The 26,151-nt window shown below is 42.9% G+C and overlaps 1 protein-coding gene across 37 annotated transcripts in view; it reads left to right on the top strand.

The window, feature by feature from the left end:
* The window catches only part of LOC107051951, a 222,388-nt gene that overhangs the window by 17,817 nt on the left and 178,420 nt on the right, over positions 1–26,151 (top strand). For 11 of the 37 annotated variants that reach the window (XR_005843151.1, XR_005843145.2, XR_005843157.2 and 8 more), the window contains 2 exons: positions 436–2,325; positions 21,792–21,834. Coding sequence is in view for 3 of the 37 variants with exons in the window: in XM_040656312.2 (XP_040512246.1) it covers positions 436–537 (102 nt within the window). In the remaining 34 variants the exon portion in view is untranslated. Of the gene's footprint in view, positions 1–435; positions 3,081–4,336; positions 6,735–21,791; positions 21,835–26,151 lie in introns of those variants that run through there. The other 26 variants (XR_006932410.1, XR_005843147.2, XR_005843146.2 and 23 more) reach the window with 8 other exon arrangements.

The raw sequence follows: 26,151 nt of genomic DNA, 5'->3' as shown, positions 1-26,151 counted from the left end.
GAAAAGAAATCAAACTGCTATTTGCACCAGTTTAAATCTCATGGGTAGTTAGATAACAACACCCTCCCAGCCCTTTTTTTTGGACTTTGATGAGAAAAGGAGCCTGCACCCACAGAGGTGTTGCATCCTTGTGTATGCCGTGGCTCCTTAAATGTTCCTTCTCCACTGTTGGGTGTACACTGTTGGGTGTTGGGTGTTGAGAGGGTGGCTGTGTTGCACTGCTGGGTGCTGGCAGCTGTTTAGGTCTTTGTGACAGCTGAGTCTAGCCCTTCCTCATTCCCCTCCAAAGAAAAAGCAGTAGCAACTTCTAAGTCAAACCATGGGAATGTGCTTAGAGCCTGTTGAGCTCTGTGAGCAATGTCTTGAGATGAGAAGGCAAATAAAACCTCAGCCCATGTTCACTTTCCATACACCTTGTTTTTCCTCCCCAAACAGATGTCACCACATGGACCTTCCCCACGTCACTCTCCATCTACACCTCTGAACATGAGAGGGGAGTGTATCCCATTTAGGCCACCTTCACTGGACCTGAAGTAAGGTGAGAGAGTCTGTGGGCTCTTCATGCCCCTGCCAGAAACGTGCCTTCTAACTGGTCTCTTGATGCCTCACCTGCAGCTGAGGCACCTGCCGCTGAGCACCTGGAGATGCATTCCGGCCAAGAGACTGAACACCCAAAACTATCCATTAGCATTTTCCATGAAGAGATAAGCTCTGCTCTCTGTTGGAGTTTCACTGTAGTAGCTAGGGGTTTGGGAGACCTGGCTTTGTTTCTGGCTCTGTCATTCATCTTCTGCATGGCCTTGGCAAGTCCTTTCTCTTTTCTGTGCCTGCCTTTGCCCACATACTCCTCTTCTGAACTAATGGCGGTACTGTGGCTGTTTGAATCTGTGTTGTGTGAGTAAATAAACAGTAACTGTAGAAAGGTTTGATTTTTTTAAAAAGATGCTGCTTGGCAAGATCTAACGTTAACCGAAGATGGAAAAGGTGTGGTATCTTGAAGTTTTTCCACCTCTACTCTCTGCTTACCTTCAGTGGAAAGTTGATTTTCATCAGCTGAGGAACAGAAACGAGTCCCAGCCTGCTAGCACAACCACAGTGTTAGTTAGGAATAGTCTGAAACACATGCAGGGAGTGAAAATAAACCCCAGCTTATCTGTACACTGACTTTAGACAATAAGAGTAGCTGTGGACCAGACATCTACTGAAAGGTGTCCTGGAGCAGAAGGCAAAGTTTCCCTTCTAAACAGCTTACTTTTGCCATCCAGGTCCTGGAAACACTCAGCTATTTGTAAGCATAGAATTTTCTCTGCAAAACACTGATGCTTTGGGGTAGGCTGAGTACTCTGCATTGAAATCCAGGATACAATGCAGTCAGTGGGTGGCCCCAGACAACTTTGAATGGGCTTTGGAATAGGGCCCAAGCATATCACAAAGAAAGGGAGAAGGAAGCTTTGCTTTAGCCAAATCTCTGAGCATGTGCTTCACCACTGAAATTAGTAAGAATTAAGCATATACTTAAGTATTCTGCTGACACTTACCTTAACCACCGAGTAACAAATACTGTCTTGCAGAGACTCTGCTTAAAAGAGAAAAATGCCTTTTACGTGTCAAAGAGGGACATAACATTTAAAATGGCATTTCAAATTTCTTTTATTTTTTAGTGACATAGCAAAAGCAGTATTTGGCCCTGTGCTGCTTGGAACGAGGACATTTCAAATTATTACCAACTGCAGCTTCTCTCTGCATCATTTTGCATTATGCAGTTTAATGGCTGCCTGCTAGAAAGGCATCTTCTCTGCTTCAGTCATCTAACAGGATTTTTGGCATCCAGCTCATCAGATGGGTTATTTTCTTTAACCATATTCCTGTAGGACTGCATCTTTTAAGCATCCTGCTGCGTTATTTTGGCACAACCTTTATATCTCTTCATCTTATTGTTTCTGGAATTCCTTTTCTCTTTGTATCAAGTGATGTTGCTGTGTGTGCTTTTTCTAACAAATCTTGGTGGAAGATCAGAAAAACAAACAAACAAAAAAGGCTAATGTATCCTAAGGATTGATAATTTCAGGGTCAAAAGAGATTTTAAGTGCTGATCTTCTTGCACCCGCTGATGAATCTTTCCGACCAAGAAGCTGGTGTATCGTATCTAGCTGGCAGCACACAGAACACATTAGGAAAACAAAGAGAATGTGAGATTAAGCCGAAAACAGGCAAGAGAGGCATTTTCTCACTGTTCTGCATGAAGGCAGAAGATGCTTCAAGAGGATACAACCTCGGTTTTCTTGTTGGAACTATGGCCTCTTCCCCCCATCAGATTATTCAAAGGTAAATTTGCTTTTCACTCTCTCAGACAGACCATTTCCCCCTCACTGGTATACTTATTTATTAGTAACATTATTTGTAAAATGCTAACTTCATTGCCTGCACTGTTATCATGTTATCTCTATGCGCTTCTGTGAGAATGTAACAATGTCATGAAGAAAAATGATGTAAAAATGATGTGGGTACATAAAATGGGATTGACAAAATGTAATAAATCACTTCTGGGCTGAAGAACAGAGCTGCATGTGTAATGAAATACTTTGGCATTACATCATTGTTTATGTAACATCTGGCAGAGCCTTGTATTTCGATGCTGCTTTGAATCAGGATCATTTTCTCTCTCTGGGAAAAAAAGGAAAACAAGATATTAGGTTTTGCACATAGAAAACTTGAAAATAAAATGGGAGGAAAAAAAGAAACTCATGAAATATCTGTGTGAGTCTCCCCAGAGAAGTTCTGTTTCACCAGCTTAGTGCAAAAGAACATAATATGAACTACTAAATAGTTCACATTCAGGCAGGATTTTCTTCAGCTGTAAAAGGGAAATACATCTTTAATGGGAAAGTGATGCTTTTGAGATGGCATGATTCCTTTTTTCCAAAAGAGAATTTTTCTAATTTTCTTCATTTACATACCCTGTGGCCACGCTTCTAGCAAAAAAACCAAAACCAGCCAACCAAGAATGGGTGTAAATTATACACACTTGAGTGCTTTCCACAGGGATTTTTTTTTTTTTTTTCAAAGAAGAGCTGAATTACCTTTCTGCCATTGCTGGCTCCTGGTCTGCTCCATGCAACCATGTGGGATCTCGTTCAGTGTTGACTCCATCACCCCTGACCACCAGCAGCAGAGTCTTCTTTTCCCTGTGGTAAATCATCATTGCCCAGACTCACCTGGAGAGTGGGGCAGCAGGTGGGGCAGGGTGAGCTCCTCTGAAAAACTGGGAGATCTGGTTATGTGTTGACCTGACTGAACTCTGTAGGACTTCTGCTATTAATTCCAAGGAGATGTGAGTATTGCCTGCTGCCTCTGACCTGTGAGGTCCCCTGGGATGTCCTCATGGTGGTCGTGGTGCTGCTCACAGTGTCTGCGGGGCTGGATGGTGCCAGTGTTCCCAGACGCAATGATGATCCCCTTCCCCAAACCTTCACTGGGTGGCAGTCACCCAGGATGGGGGAAGGGGTCATTGGCAAGAACTCTCAGTGTCTGAAAATAGGCTTTTTTGCTTTCATTTAAAAATCTCCTATAATTCAAGGAGGAAATAGAACAGGTTGCCAAAGAGAAATCACTGTTTGTTTATCTCCTTATCTGTTAACCAAATATCATGCAGATAAGCCACTCTTACAGTAATTGCTCTTCTCCCAGGGATTTTCATATGGTATATTTATCCAGCAGTATAGGTCTGCCTGATACATAAATAGATCTGGTAGTTATAGTTATTTTACTCCCCCTATTTTCTCTGGGCTGGTTCAGAATGATAGATTTTGATATGTTCTTGAGCAAGGTGCGATTTAGGCATTCACTTTTTCATAGTGGAAGCAGCAAGGGGAAGCAGAACACTCTGGACACAACGCTTACTGCTCCGGAAACCCAGCATGGTATTGCTGTCTGGAGTGCTTCTGCCCTTTCTGAGTAATTGTTAGAGTTACTGAAAAGTTCATTTGCTTTGTTTTTTTTTTTTTAAATTAGTGTTTACTTCTATCGATTTTCGTTTTGGAGGAGAGTGGTGCTGTAGAGCATGAATGTCACTGCAAGCAGGACGGTATAAAATTGGCAAAAGCAAGAGGGAGACAGTGGCCATAAGATCTGGAGTCAGGACGTTTTGCTTCTTTTTCTATTTTTCTTGTAGGCGACCTTGGGAAAAGAAATCACTGGCTGGGCTGAAAGCCGGCTATACACGGGGCCACAATGACTCTTACTACCAGCAGAGGGAGCAAGGGACATTTCAGGATGAAAAACCCTCTCCATGACCTGAGGCTTTTTGGATGAATGTAATTTTCCCTTTTTTTTCCAGAAGTATCATGGCAGTGTACAGTTGTCCCAGGTATTTAGAAGCAGGAGAAGAAACAGATCTACATCCCAGAGGAGTCTCCCTGGCGTTTTTGATCCTGGACACTGCAGGCACGCTCTGCCACACTGGAGTGGTATTGGGCATAAGCAAGAGAAACTTTGAGGATGAGTAAGGGCTAAGCTTATATTGGGGTGAATGCGTGCACCAGAGCATTTGTATGTTGGCAGCTCAGCCACCTCCCTCTCCTGTGATTTAAAATGAATTGCCACGTTTTGAGTGATGGGCCTTTTCGGTGGGGCAGCAGTAGGTGATGTCTGTCTGCAGGGATTTCTGAAAGGTACCAAGCAAGACCGCTAGAGCACTTAGCTGCTGCTTTGTGTTTACAGTTTGTACCCGTGCTCCTTGTACCACAGTTTAGACAGGGTGATAGAAGTCTAAGTTGTCTCCTGCTAATAAGGTTCTACTAGTCCCCTGGAAAGGGTAAAAAATATGAGCTGACAGTGTAAGAATATCTGTGAGTGTCAGGGAGAAGTGGTTCTCAAGGAGAAAATAAGATTTTATTTAATAAAATATTGGCCTAATGGTAAGTCAGATTTCCTTGATCTCTGGCTGTTTCACTGTTGTCACAGAAGCGACTGAGGATGTTTTGTGACTGAGAAGGAAACAGGACCCAAGGGCAGGTTTACAAAGCTTTACTGAAGTTTAGTCACAGTGATGAGACCCTTCCTCCATTAGGGAAATGAAAGGGGGAGAAACCCCCCATTAAAATCTGCAGCAGTTCATGTACAATTTCCAAAAAATGCTCCGCAGACCCATCAATTCCTATAATTACACCAGTCTTCCCCAGTCCTCCCTGCATTCCCACGCACAGAGCTCCTGGTGCTGGGCAGGTGCAGCCCTGGGCTGCCTCGAGGCCTCTGTTTGTGTTCCAAGGGACCTTGCTCTCCTCCAGAGATCAAAACAGGGCCCTGGGTGTTTTTGTCACACAGTCAGTTTGTTGCTTCTGATACATCCTGAGAAAGTGTTCAGGCTGGTGTTTACAGCTCTGGCAGTGACAAAGCAATTGGTGCCTGTCTTCTAGGAGAGCAGTGATTAGCCCTTTCCTCACGCTGTCTTGACTGTGAGGAAACCTTGGTCCTCTCCTGGGCTTGGAGGCTGTAGCCACACAGTGCTTGGACCTCCTGGTTTAAACCAGAAAGGGTTCCTCTGCCAAACCCAATCCATTAACAGTTTGGTGACTGGAAACGCTGGCTCTCAGCTTCAGGGCCGGAGCCCTCTCATTCCTTACCACAGACTGAGCTGTATGCCCGTTTAAGAGAACACTCTCACTGTTCCTGATTCTGCCACAAAGATGACAACCTTCCCGAAGAGGTGGCAGTGGTCACTTCTCAAGGGGAAGATTGCTAGAAGGGGCCACGAACCAATGACAGTGGGGTGAGCTGAGCAGCCAGCTTGCTCCTTTGCTGGCTTGGGGCAAGTCCCTGTCATCACCAAGATCCTGAGGCTTTGCAGCAACGGCATGATGTCCTTGTGGTTGCACTCTGTGCAGAAGGAGATAAAGCATGGGGTTTTCCGTTTCCGCCAGCCTGTGTCCATAATAAACTTTGCAGCCGTGTTGCCTGTTGGGGTTTACATTATTTGCATTTGATTGCATGATGACTTGGCTCAAAATATGGGTAAGCCAAGGCTGAATCCAAGGGGCCTCCCGGCTGGCAACCCAAATAGACACCCTTCTCCAAAGACAGTGTACAGTCTGACATTGCATGAGGTCCTTTGGAGGCACCTACATCTTCTCTGGAGCCATCGCTACCACTGCTACCATCACCACTACTGGCTGTGTCTGCGTAAAGGGCTATGAGTCTGCAAGGGGGCAGAGGGGCAGTACCCAACTGGCCTTGTGCCGTTGCTCAGTGATCAAAGCTCTGAACAGTCTTAATGAGTTTATTCACCACCTAGGAAATGTTTTCATACTGGCCGGGTAGATGAAGGAACAGTGATGGCTGCAGGGAAATAATTTTGTACAGAGATGTGTAACAGTGTCATTTCAGCTTTGTTTCTTTTTGCTTCTTGACAACTATTTAGCATTGCACAGACATACGTATCAATAATTTTCCCTGTCATTTCTACAGCATGAAGCTGCCACAGTATCAAGTAAACACAAAATATTTGAAGAATTTCTGCTGCCTAACGTTGCCCCTTCCTTGCTTCTTGACAGTGCTGGTTGTTCATGGTGAACCTTACTGAAGCTGCTCGCCCAGCACCTGATTTCTCTTCCATTTTTTGTTTACTCAGACCTGCTAATGTTGAGCTGACACACACCGAGTTATTCCTGATTGATACCAGACGAGGTCAGAATCGGAACCATTATCTGGAAACAATAAGCCTGGGATGTATAGTTTGGGTATATTTTTCCTTTGTTCTCTGTTATTTGATGGTTTGCTTCCATCGTTCCTTCCCGCTGACTTCCAACAGAGGTTTCTTGCTTTATAAACAACTGGATTGATTTCCAATATGGACTTTTACTTCCTTGAAAAAAGATCTCCTTGGGGGAAATTGGCAGTTCTCTCTGTATATATTTTCTTATTTGCATTTACTCAGAGGGGTTTGGAACCCAGAGACAAGATTTACGTCAACAAATCCCTCTCCCTCTTATCCAATTTAGTTGTTTTAACATAATACAATCATTTTCTAAATCAAACTGATGGAGCGGTTCCTAAAGGCATTACACCAACTGTATATCTGGAATCATATTCGCCTTCTTTTATTGCATTAGCACCAGGCTTGAACTTTTCAAATTTGTATTGTGCTTTGCAGAAGTTCTCAAGATATTTGAAGCAGTTTATAGATGGAATCTGGTGTGTTTTAAACCAGAGACCGGTGAGTAAATTATAGAACAGAGCTCATGTAGAGGTGAACTTTTAGTTTCATGGAACAGGTAGAAAGCAGAATGAGAAAGTGAGAGGAACACTGCATCAGCTCGGTGTTTTTAGAGATACTGCAAAGTGAGTGCTGTTACAGCTCTGATCCTGAGTGTCTTGCCAGACCCACTAAGAGGTTTGATTTCTTCTCTTTGAAGGAGGTGCTGAGTAAGGGTATGACCTTATTATCAGGCATCCTTCCTAATATCTGCTTATAATATTAAAGAAAGAATTTTCAATGACATTAGTGAGAATTTTGCTCTCATCATGCTTAATTCATAATTATCCAGAGTAGCGGGGAGTTTGGAACAAGCTGGCTTGCTAAAGCAAGGCAGTGACTAACACATTACATTCAGAAAATAAGCCCAAGGACTTGCAGCGGATGTGCAGGGGCAAAAAGAGCTCAGATGGCATGGCCTGGAGCAAGGCACTGAGCTCCCTGAGCCACTGGACAGAGAGGTGCACCAGTGCAGCAACCCGGTGTGGGCAGCTGCTTAGTTTGTATCTGGGGTATGGCATTTTTCTAAGAACAGAGAAATCTGTGGCCTTGCAGCAGTGAATGTTCTGAGGGAAGTGGTTCCCACTGACAGTGCATTAATCCTGGCCCCGCTGATGGCTGCAACACACTGCTCAGAGATGTTAATTGTTATTAAGAGTGTTTAAAACATCCTTTCAGTGTTCACCATTGACTGCCCACATGAGCAATTTTACTTACAGCCCAATCTTTCCTTTACTATCGATTATATTAGGAAAAAGATGAAAAATATGAAACCAGTGTTGCAGAGAGTAGATCAGTTTATTAAAGCTCCCTTACCAAATTGGCTGTTTTAAAATTCAATAGATGAACATAAAAAGCAGGTCCGAGCAAGAAGAAAGCGTTCATGCAGTTCAATCCAAAGGTAGCATCCCTCTGCTTTTTACTGTCAGACTTTTCAGGGAATCCACAAAGCACAAAGTATACTTGACTTCCCGCCAAGTGATCAGGGGTGCATTTTTTCCTTAGATAATTGTGTTTGAAATGCAGCAAGTCACTGTATCTCCTATGTATATTTCCCTGTGCTATATATAATTAATGTGGTATTTCTCTGTGCGTTATCACGTGGCTTTTAGATCAATACCTTCACACATGGTGCTGAGGGTTAATGCAACTTGTAAATATTGGAAGTGCTGTGGCCTTGAGGAATTTCTCCCTCCTCAAAGGCTGTCTGGGAGGGTTGTGCCGTGGCCAGGGACAGAAAATCTGGAGGTACCCACCACAGTGCTCACAGTGGTGGCAGAGCAGAGGGAAAGACCTAGTGGGACGCCCTTCCTGTTGGGTGCTTGTAACTATGGGCCTCTGTGCCTCCTTGTTACTCCACCTCGCTTGGTACAAGTAAAACCTGATGTGCCTGGAGGCTCAGGCCATGACTGAAGCCCTGCTGTGTAAGGCTGAATGTATGCATGGCACAGGGAAGCAGCCCTCGCCCTAGGGATGTGGTGACAACGCCATGAAGTGGCTGGGTGGAAAAGCTGGGATGGCAGGAGGACAAAGGGTTTACTCCAGCCCTCCTTGCTTCTAGGAGCCTGGGCCTTACGCAGCAGGACATCTCTGTACTTGCACCCATTTGCATTTGGGTTGCAAAATGAATAATGGAGGCAAAATCCCAAGGAGGGTTATGATAAAGCTGTGTAGGGAAAGATGGATGATGGCCTTCCTGTGCTGGGACTAGATATCTGCCTGTTTGCAAAGGGAAAGAGCACTGATGACTTTCCAGCCAAAAGCCACTGCCATCCTACACCTTCCTGGCTGTCTGCTCATGCTCAGGCTTATTCCAATCCTAAATGCATTTTAAAAGGTAATAATAATACTGAGCTCACCAAATTGACACGTCAGTACATCTATTGTAGTATGGCTGAAATGCAGAGATTAGAGAGAGCAATATTCATACCCCATGCTGGGTAACAGCATGGGTGGCACAAACAGCGGGACAGATTTGTGACTAGGATTAGGGCTTGATATTCACTGCATACACAGCATGCCCAGGAAATCAGTGTGTGTGTGTACAGGGAATGGCAGCCTGTCCTCTGCCCTGCTCCCAGCCTGCCTTTTTTTGCACACACCAGGCAGCATCCTATGCCTGCTTGCGTTGTAGTGTCACCTCTAACGTCAGGGGGCTTTAATTCAATAGTTAAATCTGCCCTAGGACATCAGCAGCAAACTGTCCTAACTTGATTTCCCTAACCCAGGGACCTCATTCACCATTGTCTTCCCAGCAGATGGATTTTCAGATGTCCTTGCTCCTTTAATGCAGTTATGAAACAACACTATTTTCTATAACCTTATACATCTGCTGACAGGGTAGAAAAGAAAACTAACACAAGCCAAATTTTGTAATTTCTTCTCCAGACAGAAATTAATTTACCAGCAGAGGGCTCTCTTATGATTAAATTTTTTTTTTTTTTTTTTTTTTTTTGCGCCAAGGTTACCGTCAGGTTTAAAAAAAAAAGAAAAAAAGAAAAAAAAAATACAAAAGGCATGCAGCTGTTCCCATCCCAGCAAAGCTAGGCTGCAAGGTGGGCTCTGGCTCTCTCAGTGTGGCGGAGACGTGGGCAGCACCTGGCCGTGGGACTCATGCTGTTTACGTCAGGGATGGTAGAAGGGATAGATGGCAGGATTCTGAAAAACACATGTGGGGTTGTAACCTTTTCAAACCTGGCTTGGGCTCCAACTAGCAGTCTGGGGAGGATTAACAGCACTGCTGGGGAATAAACAGCACAATTCCCAGCACAGGGAAGAAACAGTGACAGAGAGGGGTGGCGACTGCCAGCAGCTCGGCCAGCAGAGCCAAGTGACCCACTGAACAGAAAGGGGTGCTTGTGGGACAGTGGGAGTAGGGATGCCTCTTGTACCCCCTGAGAGGATGCCCCAGCCCCAATGCTTCAAGGGTTGCTCTCCTTCACAGCAGGGATGGCACTGGGGTTGGTCCTCAGTCACCATTGCCTCCAGCCTGTCACCTCACCATCTCTCGTTCCATCTCACAAACCTATAGTGCCTGCAGGTATGTTCACAGGTGTGACCACAGCCAGGCACAAGAGCCCTTTGGTGGAAACCCAACAGCCAGCACCTCCAGCCCTTTGCTAAATATTTGGACAAAATACCTTCACAGCAAATGGTAATAAAAATGCACAGTGAACACTAAATACATTCACAGATTAAGGTTGTTGTGACAAGCTTCTGTTACTGGATTAGCTATATCCCGTTGCTGTTTCCCTGCCAGCATGGTGGGAAGGCTGTCCCCCTTGCCTTTCCCTACTTCTGACTGCTCGTTCTCTTGGTTGCACTGTTGAGATACACTGTCCATAATATATAAAGCATGACAAGTGATTTTGCTGTAATGGTACTGTGTAAGAACCCAGTGAGGCAGCAGCCACTGAGAAGCATGTTGGGGTCCAGCTGTTCTCTTTTCGTAATTTAAACACTTCTATTTGCTAATAATATATATAGTGAAAGAAATCTGTACGCAAATGTGATTCTGGATGATTATAGAGGTAATAACTTCTATGAATATGTATGAATCTGTTTTAAAATAATCTGTATGAGTTCTCCATATGAAGAGGGCATCTGGTTTATGTCTTACAAAAAGCAGTGATTCTTCCAGTGGTAGAAGGTGGGATATTTATTATTTCAAATGGGTACTTATAGACTAGAAATAGAATTAAGGGAAAAAGTACATTTTCCGACTGTTTGCATAGACCATAGTATTCATTCTTTTCATGCTGATGGTATAGATAGGCTTCCAGTTCTGTCCTCTTTATCCTCTTGGTACATGTGAAAGTATATCCTGGGTGGACCCAAACAACATGAATTTATCAAGTAAATTCATACTTCAAGAAAAAAAAAATCCCGGTTTAATATTTTTATTTATGAAATGTGAGAAGCAGTGAAATACATTGGATTTTTTATAACATTATAACTTGCTCTAGTAATCTCAGAGTCTATCTTAAAAACCTTGGTTGTATAAGGCCATATAAAAGCTCTGTCAAGATATGACCAGGCCTAAATGCTCAGAACTTTTGAGAGAGGGAGTAAGTTCTGGGCTGATTACTGGCAGAATGTGGAGAGTGGGAGCTCTGGCAGCTTTCCTTGTCTTCACCACTGGTGTAGGTGAGAGAATCACAATGCTAGTTTATTTCATTCTCCTGACATCCTTTTGAGATACTGGCTCTGTTTTCATAGACAGAGAATGAGTCACCAAACAGATTGAGCAATTTATCTCCACGAAGTTTGTGGCTGGGCTGAACTCATGTCTCTACTATCCCAAAACAGAGCTTGAGCCACTGTGGCTGTCCTGAATATCTACATGGTGTCAAAAACACTGTCATTAAAGGCCTACAACCTATATAATGATCATCACTGTTGTTTGAAAACACTGTTTTTCGATGGACAATATAATCATAACAAAGTCCTATTGCCTTGGTGGCCCTCCATCCCTACGTGGCATATTTTTGCCAATAGGGCGCAGGCCTCACCTGGAGCACTCTGTTCACTCTGTGAAGAGGCACTTCCTTTCTGTGAGGAAAGGGAGCTGAGGGATGACAGGTCCCTACAAACTCATAGCCATCATCTTTACAATGGCACAACAAGATCTTCTTTGTTGGGCAGACTGCATTTCATCTGGAGGATGAAAATTTGCTGTCTTTGAAGTCTTGAGAGGATGCTGTGCTGAGCCCACCCTGGGCTGATGGCTTCTGGCAGAGCGCAGGGGAATTGGTTGGGGTTGGGCATGGTGCGTGGTACAGTCAAGCTAGTGAAGAAAAACGCCAGTATCAGCACTCAGAGTGCATCCTGTGTGTATGTTTGCTGAATAACAAACTGCCTGTTATCACAACATCGGTCATCAGAAAGTGTTTTATGGTCGTTTGTTTGGGTGGTGGACACTGTTGTTACTTACAGAGCCTCAGTAGCTGTAATAAACCTATCCTCTGGGGAGTTTCACAGTCTTTGTTCGTTCTCCAAAACAGAGATCTGTGTGTCTCCTTCTCTCTTAGACCAAACAATACATTCTGTGGAGAGTTTAGGTCTGATTTTTTTTTCACTTAAACCTGAATTTGTAATTTGAATGTAACAAATCCATTATGAGAACAGCGCTTAACAAATATAAATAATAGTTTAAGTAAGTGATAGCAACCCCTGCATATAGTATAAATATGTATGTGTACATATATGCACATATAGATAGTACTTACAGGTAGCATTTAAAAAGGATATTTATTTCTCGTAATGAGCCTTAGCCATAGTTTAAATCTTCCCATTCAGTTAAGCTGAGTTATCTGGCACATCTCTGGGCTGCTGAATCTGAACCTGGCATCCTTAGCTGCCCTGTCCCTAAGTGCCCAGGAGCATGGAGCACCCCAGTACGCTTAAAATGTGTGGCTTGAGTCACAGGGCTGTGCTGACATCAGCTTTTTTTGAATAACTTCTACTCTGGGAAGAAGTGGAACATCAAAGAGTGAGAAAGTGGAACCTCCCCAGCTCTTCCTTACCCAGCAGAGAATGGAGGTACTCTTGGAAGAGTACCTCTTCCAAGTTGGAAGAGAGAGTTGCCTCTCCTGTGGCTACTTAATGCCAAAATGCTATGGTGATTATTGAATAATGTATGACACTAGGTTCTTGGGATTCAGCTGCCAGATCCTCAGCTTGCCTGAACCAGTGAAGCCATACATAAGCTAGGAAGGCATTTTAATTTTATACCAGCCTTGGATCATCCAGGGAATCAAAGAATCAAAATACTATATGAAAAAAAGGGAAGAGACAACGTGTTAGCGTGAATGTACGTTTAAGAATGGTTGAAATTTGTCAGGCTGGGAAGCATCCTAGATCTTGGAGATCACAGAACCATAGAGTTGCAAGGGTTGGAAAGTACCTCCGGAGATCATCTAGTCCAAGCGCTATGCTAAAGCAGGCTCTCTAAAATAGATTGCACAGGAAAGTGTCCAGGCAGGTTTTGAATATCTCGAGAGATGGAGACTCCACAGTCTCCCTGGGCAGCCTGTTCCAGTGCTCTGTTATCCTCATGTTCTTATGGAACTTCCTCTGTTCCAATTTATGCCCATCGCTCCTTTTTCTGTTGCTGGGCACCACTGAAATGATCCTGGCTCCGTCCACTTCACACATGCCCTGTAGAGATTTAGAACCACTGTTAAGATCCTCTCTCAATTGTCTCCAGGCTGAACAATCCCAGGTCTCTCAGCCTTTTACAGAAGGGAGGTGCTCTAGGGCCCCTGTAGCCCTCTGTTGGACCCTCCTGTAGTTCCCCGTCTTTCTTGACTGGGGTGCCAAAATCTGCACACAGTACTCCAGATGTGGCCTCACCAGAGAAGAGTAGAGGGGCAGGATCACCTCCTTCGTCCTGCTGGCCATGCTTCCTTTGATGCAGCCGAGGATATGACTGACTTTCTGGGCTTTAAGGGCACATTGCTGGTCCATGTCCATCTTCCCATCCACCTGTAACCCCAGGTCTTCTCCAGCAGGGCTGTGCTCAATCCTTTCATCTTCCAGCTTGTATTGGTAGTGAGGGTTACCTCAACCCAGGTGCAAAATCCTGCATTTGGATTGGACATCATGAGGTTCACCTGGGCCCACTGCTCAAGCCTGTCTAGGTCCCTTTGGATGGCCTCCCATCCCTTATGCCTGTCAACTGCACCCCACAGCTTGGTGTCATCCACAAACTTGCTGAGGGTGCACTCGACCGCACTGTCAATGTCACTGATGAATATTGAGTATTGGTCCCAGCGTTGACTGCTGTGGGACATCACTTGTCACTGATCTCCATCCAGACACTGAGCCACTGACCACCACTCTCTGGGCTCAGTCCTGCAGCCAGTTCTGTCCATTGAACAGCCCACCCATCTCTTTCCAATCTGGAGAGAAGGATGTTGTGGGGCACCATGTCAAAAGCCTTACTGAAGTTGAGATAGGTGACATCAGTGGCCCTTCCCTTGTCCATTGATGCAGTGACACCATCATAGTAGGTCACTAAGTTGGTCAAGCAGGATTTGCCCTTGTTGAAGCCATCCTAGTTCTCCTCTATTACTTCCCCATCTTCCATGTGCCTTAGCATAGCTTCCAAGAGAATCTGGTCCATGATCCTGGCACAGAGGTATGACTAACAGGTCAGTAGTTCCCGGGGTCATCCTTTTTACCTTTCTTAAAAATGGGTATGATGTTGCCTTTTTTCCACTCACCAGGGACTTCACCTTATTGCCATGACTTTTCAACTATTACTGAGAATGTCACACACATTCAGCAGCAGGTCTCACTTTTCCTTGTCTTCCTTTTGTTATTGACATACTTAAAGAAGCCTTTCTTGTTGTCTTTCACCTCTGTCACCATATTTAATTCCAAGGGCCTTAGCCTTCCTTGTCACATCTCCACATGCCCTGGCAATAGTCCTATATTCTTTGCAAAGGCTAGACTTCTTTTCCATGCTCTGTAGACTTCCTTCTTCCATCTGAGTTTTTCCATGAGCTCCTTAATCATTCATGCAGGTCTCCTGCCACCTTTTCCTGATTTCCTATTCTTAGAGATGCACTGATCTTGAGCCTGGATGAAGTGGTTCTTGAATGTCAACCAACTCCCTTAGGCCCCCTTACCTTCCAGTGAGATGACAATGCTAACACATGATCCACTAAAACAAAGTTTACGATCAGTACATCAGTACATAGAAGCAGACAGATATGACATCTTTGAATGAATGGAACGTAGAAATCAGCCTAACATCCCTCAAGTACGTCTACTCTATCTTCTGCAGTGGTTTTAAAAGTGACTCTATGCTTTTGTAGGTGCTGCTACCAACAAGGGAGAAATAACACGCCCATCCAAGAGATACCTGCCTTAACCAAACTGATGAAGACCAAGACAAAATATTTATAGAGAGGTCACTGGGTAGAGGTTAATCCTAGTCAGAATGACTCCATAGATCTCTCCCTGGTTGCTGTTCTTTTTTGACAGCCTTTTGGGAAACAGGATGGGTGCACTGGATGTTTCATCCATCTTATATGGTTTTTTGTTGTGACATTTGCAATGTCTTAAAGGAAAAGCCTGATCATTATTCAAAATTCAGTTATTGGAAGCAGTTTTTAAAAAGAAAAGGAAAAAGAATGTTGTATTTGTAAGACCAATCGTCAATCAGACAAAGACAGAACAAAACTCAGCAACTTCGTAAAGCAAGAGGTGATAAAGATCCCAGATAAAGTCACTCTTCTCAGTGGGAGGCAAGTCTGATGAACTGAAAAGGAAAGTCCTTCTCATTGATTTCAGTGGAAAAAATAATTGATTTTGAACTCTTTGAATAAGTTGCAATCTGTATTTAATTTCTTATCCAATGAATAGAATGTCATTTTGTTTTTCTTGTAGCTCCCATTAGCTTTAATGTCAGTTGTTTGATTCCGTTGCATCGGGCTCCAAATTTACCCCTGATGTCAGTGTGCTTAGGACTGAAACAAAAATCAGCCTTCCTTCTCTCAGTTGCTTAGAGGATCATGACATAATACTACATTTATTAATTCAAAATATCTCTTGTCCATACATGCACAAATGGAGCTGACTCTTCAGAGGAAAGACAAAGAAAGTTTAAAGACTGTAATTTAACTTTTAGACATTAATGCAGCCTATTAACTGTAAATATTCTTACAGTTCTAGCAAATGTACATGTTTTTGCCCTTGGACTTCCTGAACAGGGAGATTCAGCATTTCAGGCTGTCAAGATCACAGATCCAAATGCCTGACCTTCTCGAAGAGCCAAATTACCTTTTGAATGATGTACTTACAATGTTGGATTTGTCATCATTAGTTCAAATGTCGATGGAGGGACCACACCCCAGTAGTCACTGTGGATGTCCAGTGGAGTCATGGTGAAGTGTCGTCATAGGGATCAATTTGGATAACATGCCATTAGTCCCATATTGGAGCAAACATCTGAAGAGAAAGGAAAGGTGCTTGAGTTTGTGCGTGTTGCAGTATGAAGGATGTGATCTGATCCTGCAAAGCCTCCTGAAGTAAAAATCTCACTCACTGCTGTCCACTCTGTGTGAATGTGTACAAGCAGTCTGTAAAAATCTCAGTCTTCCTCAGCTGTCAGATTGACTTGTTTAGCCAAAGATTACTACGAGGAGAAAACAGTTTTGATAATTAAACTCTAATGATTTACACTGTCAGCCAGGGACATAACACTTTCAAACACAAACACAAACAAGAACATCAGAATGCTCATCTAGAACAACATCTTTAGGGAGAAATAATAAGTCTTCCTGAGTCAGAGCTCTTGATAGTTGTACACGTTAAAAAGGCAGTGAAAGTAGACATGAACCTTCTTGAAAGACCTTTAAAAAGTCCAGAAATACTAAGCAGGCTATCATGTGAATGAGGAACAGGACTCATTTGCTTTCATTTTCAGCTGTTGTTCTGAGAAAAAGTATAACAGCAATCACAGCTGTGTTTTATGGAAATGCTAGACATGAGGACAGGAGACATGGCCTTCTTACATAGGGCAGAATTCTTCCCCCTTGCTCATAGCTTCACAATGATACAAGCCTAAGGGAAATGGGAAGAGTGGCTGGGTATATCTATCTTAAAATGATGCTACACTATTTTTAAGTGTCTCTCATTTTTAAGAAAATAATTGATCCAAATACATATGCCTCCCAAGAGAATGTTACTCTTTGTCTTGCTATGAGCAGAGTAGAGAATCAGAAGAAAGCATTTTTTTCCTGAGGTGTTATTTTGCTGTTACTTTCTTCTATCTTGGGTGGATCTATTGATACAAGAAGAGGACAAGCAAACATGTTGCTTTATGTCAGTGTACAATATGGAGTTAATGTATTTAGGGGAATTTAGTCTGTGCCCTGATCAAGCTGCAAGAACAATCCGAATGTGGGTCTTCATGTCTGATCATGTGCAGTCAAAATAATGTTCTTTTCTTCACTGTGTTTTTCTGTTTCTTGTTTCTCATGATGCAGATTTGCTCTATTTAGGTCAAATTCTGACTTCTTTGGTCACAGAAAGAGATTTTGCACTGGCCAGAATACTTAGAGCACCGTAGGAGCTCAGCATTACCTGGGGAAATAAGTAATGAACCAAACCCAGAGAGAATCTTTGGACAAAAGGATGCAAGGTTCAAGCAACCTGAGGTTGCTTTTGACAGACTACTGATTTTACTGGAGGATCTTTCAGTCTGCCTAGAACACTGTGGCCTTCCAGCATTGTTTGTCTTTCAAAACAAGCCTAAAACCTTCCTCCAAAACTAGGGCATTTTGGACCTATCCTTCACTGTAAGAAGATGAACTCAGGGTAATCCTATTTTCCACAACAAAAGCACCTTTCTGACTTGGAGATTTCCTCAGGGTCATGACACGGAGTTAGTTCTGTTGCAAACATACACCATGCTCCATGGGCTCTATGTAACAGGCTACACAAGGGAGACTTTACCATAAATTTCTAATGCACAGTTAAGATCTTGTGTGAAGCTTTTTGTACTGTTGACTTACGACTGTTGCTTTGATGACAAGTGAATGAATGCTAGTAAACCATAGTTTTAGTCCTTAATGGCAGAAAAGGAGAAAGCTGTAGAAAAGAACATTGCCAGACTGACATATGCTGTTTCTTGAAGTCTAACCTGTTTTCTGTCTTATTCCATGTATTCATAAGATATTTCCTTTTTATGACACATACATTATCACAGTATCTCAACACTTCAGCATTTGAGCTGTGTTTATCCTCACAACCTGCCATGAAAAGGGAAGCATCTTTATCCTTACATTTTCTAAAGAATGAAGAATTGCCAGGAAGGTATTAGGTGATTTGCTGAAGATCACAGAGCTATTGCAGGCCAGGAAATCTTAAATCTGAAATTCATATGCTAACAATTATACCATCTTTCCTGCAAGACTTTGTAAAGAGACACTTAGGGACAGTGACTGTCCCACTGAGGGACAGTCTTACCAACAGACTGATAACATGTGAATGCATTCACCTTATTGGCCTGATGTGACCTGGCAGAGCACTTGGGCAGTGCTGCCAGCTGGAAGTGTGTGAACACTTTTGTCTTTGGGAACTCTGCTTTTAAACAGAGCTATTCTATGGAAGGAAGTCTACATTTTCAGCATGCATTTTCTCATGAGGAAATGTGGTTGGAAGCAGCAAGCTTCCAACAAGAGCTTTGGTGCATTTTGACTGGAGCCTTTGCAGACAGATGATACACATTTTCTGTGCATTGCATCATATTTTCTGGCAGCTCTTCCACCATCTCCTTGAACAAAAATGAGATTGTTCACTCCTGTCTTGCCAGGAAACAGCAGAAGTGGTCACTGATTCGAGTGGTTGCAATTATCTGTTGACCAGAGCTGGCTTCAGGAAATGTAGCTTACCAAAATTTTCTGGGACACCCCTTGGATGAGAGGACAAGTTTGCCTGCAAGGCTCAGCTACCAAGATGTGATGCACGTGAATGATGCATGTGGCAGCATGGCCCACTCCATCCCTCTGGGGTGGCCCTGAGCACATGCCCGTTGCTCAACAGCAGCCAAACCAACAGATCTTCCTTCTCCCATTTCTTACCTTTGCTTTCTGCTACATATGCAGCGTGGGGGGAAGTTTTTCATAATCTCTACCTTACTAGACAGAAATATCCCTCACTTCATTGTCACCTCTTACTCATGTCGTGGCTTTTTGGCAGTGTATACATTTGTGAACAGCTGTTTTCAAGGATGAACTATAGGAAGAGTAAAATGTCATCAAAAAATCTCTGATGAACACCATGAGATCTCTCTGAGAACTGCAGCCACTGTCACTGAACCAGCCTGATGTTAGTTTCACAAAAACAAAACAAAACAAAAAAGACAGTTTTATACATATATTTTTTATTCCTCTCTTTTTTAATGTTTTACAAAAAATATTAAAATTTTACGTTTTGTTACTTACGTATTAATGATACTGTATATTTTACGAAGGCTGCTCGAAAAGTAATGCCTCCTGTTTTATTATGTTAGACCATGATATCTAAGGTAGATGTTGGTGGCATGGCAATAGAGGTTGAACTTCTCATCAATATTCCATTATTTTGTTGCTGTGTGACAGATGGCAGCAGAGGGGCAGTCTGAAAAAATGATGTCTGACACAGAAGTGCATATGAAGCAAAGGTGCATCACTGAATTCCTCCCTGCGGTAAAAATTGCACCCAATGGCATTGACAGATGTTTGCTGAATGTCAGTGGTGACCAAACAGTGGATTTGAGCACAGTGAGGGAGTGGGTAGTGTGTTTCAGCAGTGGAGACAGTGGGTCAACTCTACTGGTGAAGATTTTATGAGTGTGGAAAGCAGGCTCTTGTTCATTGCTGTCAAAAATGCATGTTGAAAAGCAGTGTTGTATAGTTGTTATATATTTGCTCTATTACACAGTGTTATTGTGCTCTTTGTAGCAGTTTTAGTTTCCATGGAAATAAATAGGAGGCATTACTTTCAGAGCAACCATGTATATGCTGCCCAAGACAATTCCTATTCACTCAGTAGGACACAGGAAAGCCAAAAATTGGACACTTATGCACTGGAGCTTAGAAATAAATGCTCATATAGAAAATTCACAAAAAACATTCACTGCTGGCAACATCCAGTTGCAAAGTTAATTGCTTTAAATATTCTACCACCTAGATTTGAGAGTAGATTAATAAGCATGCAGGAAGTGCCTGCCCACCTGTTATACATCAATCAGGAAGACCCTCCAGTAGCCCTCCTGATGAGAAGAGCTGGAAATGAGAAGGGAATCCCTTTCCAGAGATGAATGAAGGTGACATCTGGAGATGCAGATGGAAGCAGGGAGCTTCTCCCTCTTGTTCAGCTCCTGCTCTGTCCTCTCACTGAGGTGTGTTTGGCTGTGTCAGTGACACGTAACATTAAGTGCCACTTAATATTTCCCCCTACCCTAGTTGGTGTTGCATGTGGTCTTTGTGGAAGTCTCTGGGCAAAGAGAAATGTCTCAGAGAACTTGTTTGCTCTTACACTCCTTCTGGGCTTGTAAGGAGAACAGAGCTTCTGTCTCATGGAGAAGGCACCTGTGGAGTGACATACTCAGGCACCCAACATAGCAGAGCTGCAGTGCTGTGAAACCTGCAGCCAAGAACTGCCCTCTTGCTCCAACACTTCTGTGCCTTCAGCTGGGTGAGAGGACCCACGGGTTCTCAAACAAGGTGTGCAGACAAAGACCCTGCCCTGTGCTTAGGGGAAGTTGGGGTTTCCGATGGGGGCAGGAGCATTGGAGTGCACACTGTGGCTCCCTGTACAAATCACCATGGCAGGCTTGCTGCTCCACAGGCTGCTCTGGGGGGCACGAAGAGGCTTGGGGACCGGCAACCATGCTGGAGTGTGTGCAGAATGGCACCCCAAAGACTGCCTCAGGAATGAGGCTTATCAATCATGCTGTGATGGATTTTCCCATCTGCATAAAGAAAAGAGTGATATTTATTCTCTTTTACTGGTGCCTTTAACTTTTAAATAGAACAGAGCAAAATTTGGTTTTATATAGCTCCTCTTGCACTTCCCTCTTCTAGAGCACTTTTAAAAAGCAGTTAAGTTAGGATATAGTGCTGGAAATGCAGTGACTGTAGGCAAATGTGGCAGTCTGAACAACACCATATATCATTTCACCCACCTCCGCTGGGTTTGATGTGCGTGCTGATTGATCTTTTTTAATAGCTACTCCGTACCTGCCCTTGATTCTGACCGACTAAATCTGAGCTATTAAATCTGTGCCTCGGTACTTTTTTTCAACACCTTTTTAAAAAGGAATGTAGATTAAGGTAGTTTTATAGAATATGCACTTCTTTTCCTAAGAAGTGGTGTTCAAAGCTTCAGAGGGCCCATAAGAAGCATTGACTCAGCAACCTAACTTTTCTGAACCTCATCTGTTAGCAGTGCTTTTCTGGGAAGGCAGGCCGGATGTGTTGTCCTCTTTTTTTTTTTTTTTTTTTTTTGCAGAAACAATGCTGCTCTCAGTGACAGAAAAGCCATTAGGCTCAACATCCCTGTCACAGAGTGTCTGCTGTTGCCTCTCCTTCCTTCTGCTGCTGGGAAGTGGGCACTGACAGCAGGGAAGCACTGGGGAGCTCTCTATTACCCCAGCTGCCTCCCCAGCACAAGCACCCTTTTGCCTAGCATTTTAACATCTTTAGTGCTTCCAATTAGCAGGTGTTACCTTCTCTTTAAACATGAACTGAAGCTGCAGTAGCAGAATAAAGCTTTGTGATGTTGTTCATGTAGGGATACTGGTGTGTGAGAGCATTTGTAGCCACACACTGCTAAATGTGCCACGACATACTGCGTTGTGGTTCTTGTGATCATTCATTTCTAGTATACCCATCCTTGCTTTTACTGTGAAATCGTAAAATGTTATTCCTGTACCTCAGAACCTTCCCATTAGCCTTCATTAATGGTTGTTTCTGTCACTTTCAAGCAAGTTCTGTAAAAATTATACATATATAATTGACGAAATCCTTTTCTTATTTCCTCTCAGGCAACATCACTGAAGTCAAGTGAGAACAGGACACTGCTGAAGTGTGAGTAAGATCCCTGTTTGACTCAAAGGCTACAGTGCACTAAGAGCTTTCCTGTCCCATTGTAGATCGTAACAAATATTTTTACTAGAAGATATCAAGAGCTCATTAAACCATCAAGAGCATATGTAACAGCCACAGCTGAAATAAAAAATTATTAGGGCTTTTTTTGGAACAGCAACAACAAAAAAATTAGAGCTGCTATAGAATGGGAAGCCTGCTGTATTCTCGTACAGATCACTAATGGTTAAATTCTCTCTGTTCAACTCTCATAAATCAGTGTAGCCGCACTGACTTTAATAGAGTTATGCTGAAATTACAGTGGTGTAGTCAGCTCATTTTGGCCCTACAAACTTGGCATTTGTCATTGTAGATCTGATCCAAACCTCACAGAACCCCCTGGGAATCTTTGTATTCAGATAATGGGATTTGAATCGGACTGTATATGTTTAACATGAATCATAATTAGCTCAATTTGGTGCTTGTATGGCTCATAATATGCAAGAGAACCACATAAGCCAACTGGAGCTTTGGTCTAGTTGCTTAAGAATGGAAGTGAAACTATGAAGTCTTTTACTTAATCCACCTAATTGCAACCAGACAGTAGCTACTTTAAGTAACTACCAAGCCAGAACCAGCTTGGAGCACTCATCGAATATGATGGTCTCAGTCTCCAGGTGCCAGGTCTCAAGAGAAGTGAATTTCCTCTCCTGCTACTTTTAATTCCTGGCTGTTTACAACACTTATCTTGATGTTGTTAACTACATTTTATATTCTGTATGCAGTATCTTGCCTAACACATTTACTTAGTTCATTATACTCCATGCTGTTAGTGGACAGAGACTGCAGAAGTCATGAAGCCAGATTCTGAATTTATTTGCTCCTTGTTGCCCCAGTAGAATTTGATGAACCTTAATGAAATTATTCTTGGTTTATAGCAAAGCAGGATAAATACAAGGCAGAGATCTGCTCAGATTCTATTGACCTGCTAAAATGACATTGCTCATTGAGGATGAGGGGGAGTTGTGATGGATGAATATATACATATAAGTATATTCAGATCATGATTTTTTTTAAATGACCAATTACGTTCAAAGGGGCAAATTTTATTCTCTCCAGATTTCTGGAGATGTTCTACTGGTGTCAATGGTAGCAAAATTCAGCCTCATTTATTCCACACCATGAAGTGAAATAACGAAGAACCAATGCATGTGTCCCTTTCCCAAAATCTTGCTGGAGAAAATGCCTATCACGTTCCATACTGGTGCAAGAAAAGCAAAACAGCTGACTGCTGATTTGTACAAAGAGAAGAAGCTTTTCTCCTAGTCTTTATCTTGGAAACAAGTAGATATAGGGAAAGGATGCTATTGTATCAATATCATATAAAGGGTAATGAAATTGGAAATAGATTCATGATTTATTGTCCCTCCAGCAGCACACAAGTATATGGGAAAATTGCCTTTCAGTATATACAGTAGGTGCTTACATAGCATGACTAAAGAAAGACCCTGTGAATATGAAAGGTCCCAGATGAATGAGGCCTGAAATGGAAAACCTCTATTGCTACAGCAGACGAGATTGTGTGGCTTTCATGTGCGCTGCCAATAATTTGCCAACATTTACATTTGATCTTTGGCTAACAGAAACACTGATTTAGAGGGCTGTAAAGGCCACTTTCTGCAACTGCCACCTAACCCGGAAGAAAATCATTATGCTGCAATGGTCCCTTTTTCTAGGTGTCAAGCGGGAAAGCTATTATCTTGGGAATGCAGAGAAGTTGTGGTGTAAATCCCCTGTGAGGTTCCACATCGCTTCTTACACCTGAGAAGATATACAGCTCCTCTTTCAGGCACAGGAGTAAGGTTCCACTACAATGAAGAGGAGGGTGCTCTAAATAAGTTCAGAAATGCAAGCCTGCAGGTTAATGGGGCAGAGCTGGACTCTTTAATGTGGCCGTGTCAGGGAGAGGACAGTCTCATTTCTGTCCTCACCATACCTCATCATCCTCCCACTGCTGTTGGTACCCTAGCCCACGGTGTGGTCTGTGCTGGCCCAAAGCTAGGCCCCCTCTTTCCAGTGAACAACTCCAGATTTGGCTTATCCTTCTCCAGCTTTTTTTCCCCTTTTCTTTAGTGGAGTGGCAGCTGGAGTCACAATAACTTGGTGCCTGTGATTCAAATCAAAAATGCAACTGAAATTGCAAAAAGCTACACAAGACTGTTTTTAGCTCAACGTGGGACACCACCAGCCTGTTGAAGCTGTGATGTCTCTGCCTGTATGGGTGGCAGAAGTCAGGCTATTGGGTACCAAGCACATGTCTGTTTGAGGCCCCAGCTTGCAGCCAGGTGTGCGGTGTGATGTCTTTGCCACATTAATATTCCTTGAGCAGGCCCTGGGACTGTATCTCTTTCTTAGATCTCTCCAGTTAATGAAATGGCCAAATACAATTGTCTGGCAATAGAATTGCACTTCAGCAATACAAACAAAAAGACCCTAATTTACGTTTGTGCCAATACCATTAATGCAAATTGGTTATTAGCTATTTATGCTAAAAGCTGTAATACAAAGCATAAAGGTAGTTTTATTAACTACATTTTGCCCTGTGAAATCCATGCTAGAAGGCATACTTTGCAATCACTGATTTTCTTTTCTCAGGCAATATGGCATTTGCTCTACCTAATTAACATATTTATAAACAAATTACTACCCCCTTTTCTGCACTTTGCATTTTATAACACATCACTGCTATGAAGTTAATAGGACAGCCATGTGCAATGCTTTTGTAATTCAATTGCAATGTTGGATTGTTCTTTATTCTATCATTCTCATGTATATGTAGAAAGGGGTAATTAAAGAAAAAATGGCATTTACAAACAATTATAATGCACGAATAACAAGGAGGTAAATGAGTTTCAATCACTGCTTTTTAATAGGGATGTAGGGAGGGTTGGGATAGCAGAAAAACAGAGCAGCACCTGTTCCCCGCCCTTCTATTTTCAATCTCTTCCTGAGTCCAGGGGAAGATTTTTTTGAGGTGTGTGGGCCAGGCTGTCCTTCATGTGGAACTGTGGTGCCCATGTTGGTGGAAGGAAGAGAGAACTGGCAGTTGCCTTCATGTGGCCTCCTTGACCCCTAGCACAGCTATTTCAGGGTCATCCTGCATTGACAGGTCCCAGCCTCACAGCTGCTTGCCCAGGTGCCACATTCCTGACCCACCAGACAGGAATGCAGACAGCAATACAAAGGGATGGGGAGAGATCAGGCTGCTGGTAGGCAGAGAGAGGAAGTAGGAATGGCATGCTGTTTGGAAAGAGGTCCTGAGATCGTTTCTGTCCATGACCAACCCCCTGTGACTGAACCTCACTGGGAAAGGCAGGAACAAGAGAGGTGAGGTGAAGGAAGCTTTTTTGTCTTTTACCCAGAAATGCATGGAACTTTTTAATTAAAATGAAATTGTAGTAGCCCTAAGAGCAACTGTGAATTTGGAGGTCATTTGTGCTACTTCTTACTTCTGAAAGGAACACATTCTGAAAGATGAAAATAACTTCAGTTTAATGAATTCACATATTCCAGTGGAATTTCAATCTTTTGCTTTGGTATTAAAAGTTAGCGTTAAATTGTATCCTTAAATTATAGTGTCATCTAACCCAGTTATGTCTGATCTCTTACAGGCTGATATTAGTTATTTTAAGGCAAATTAGCTGTTTTGGAAAAGACAGAGGTAAATACATTTTCTGTGCAAAGAGATGTATACAGTTGTGACTAACAGCTATCCACTACCTTCTGTGCATAGGAACACTTTTAACCCTGAGAACATTGAGTCCTCCATGGTACCAGATGCCAGATTGCATAGGAGGATGTGAGCACATGTATCCCATGACAAAAAAAATGGGCCAGGGCTCCAGTTGGTCTCTCAAGAAAGAGCGCTAGATTATTTTGTATTGTGGGTCTATGTTAGAGGTTGTTTGCACACAGCATCCCTGCAGTAGGTTGTTCTTGAAGGGTTGTTTTTGGTAGCCTTGCAGGGAGTGCCACACTGCTCTCCCATCAGCTGGTTGGGAATCATAACACTGGTGGCTCTGGCTGCAGGGCAGAGCATGAAAAACAAGTTAATAATTGACCTATGCCCCTTGTTTTCATTCTTAGGTCTACAGATAACATCTGTTAAAAAAAAAAAAAAAAAAAAACAACCCAAGAACTTCTTATAATAAATAGAATGTCTTTTACATCTTATGTGAAAAACAACAACAGAAATAACAGGTCAAGGAATGGGTGATTTACAGTCTGTTTTTAACAAGCATTCTTTAAAGAAGGAGAGAT

This window comes from Gallus gallus, chromosome Z, assembly GCF_016699485.2.
Source record: "Gallus gallus isolate bGalGal1 chromosome Z, bGalGal1.mat.broiler.GRCg7b, whole genome shotgun sequence".
Classification (NCBI taxonomy): Eukaryota; Metazoa; Chordata; class Aves; order Galliformes; family Phasianidae; genus Gallus; species Gallus gallus.
Note: the sequence above shows the minus strand (reverse complement) of the source record. Positions and strands in the feature narration are given on the sequence as shown.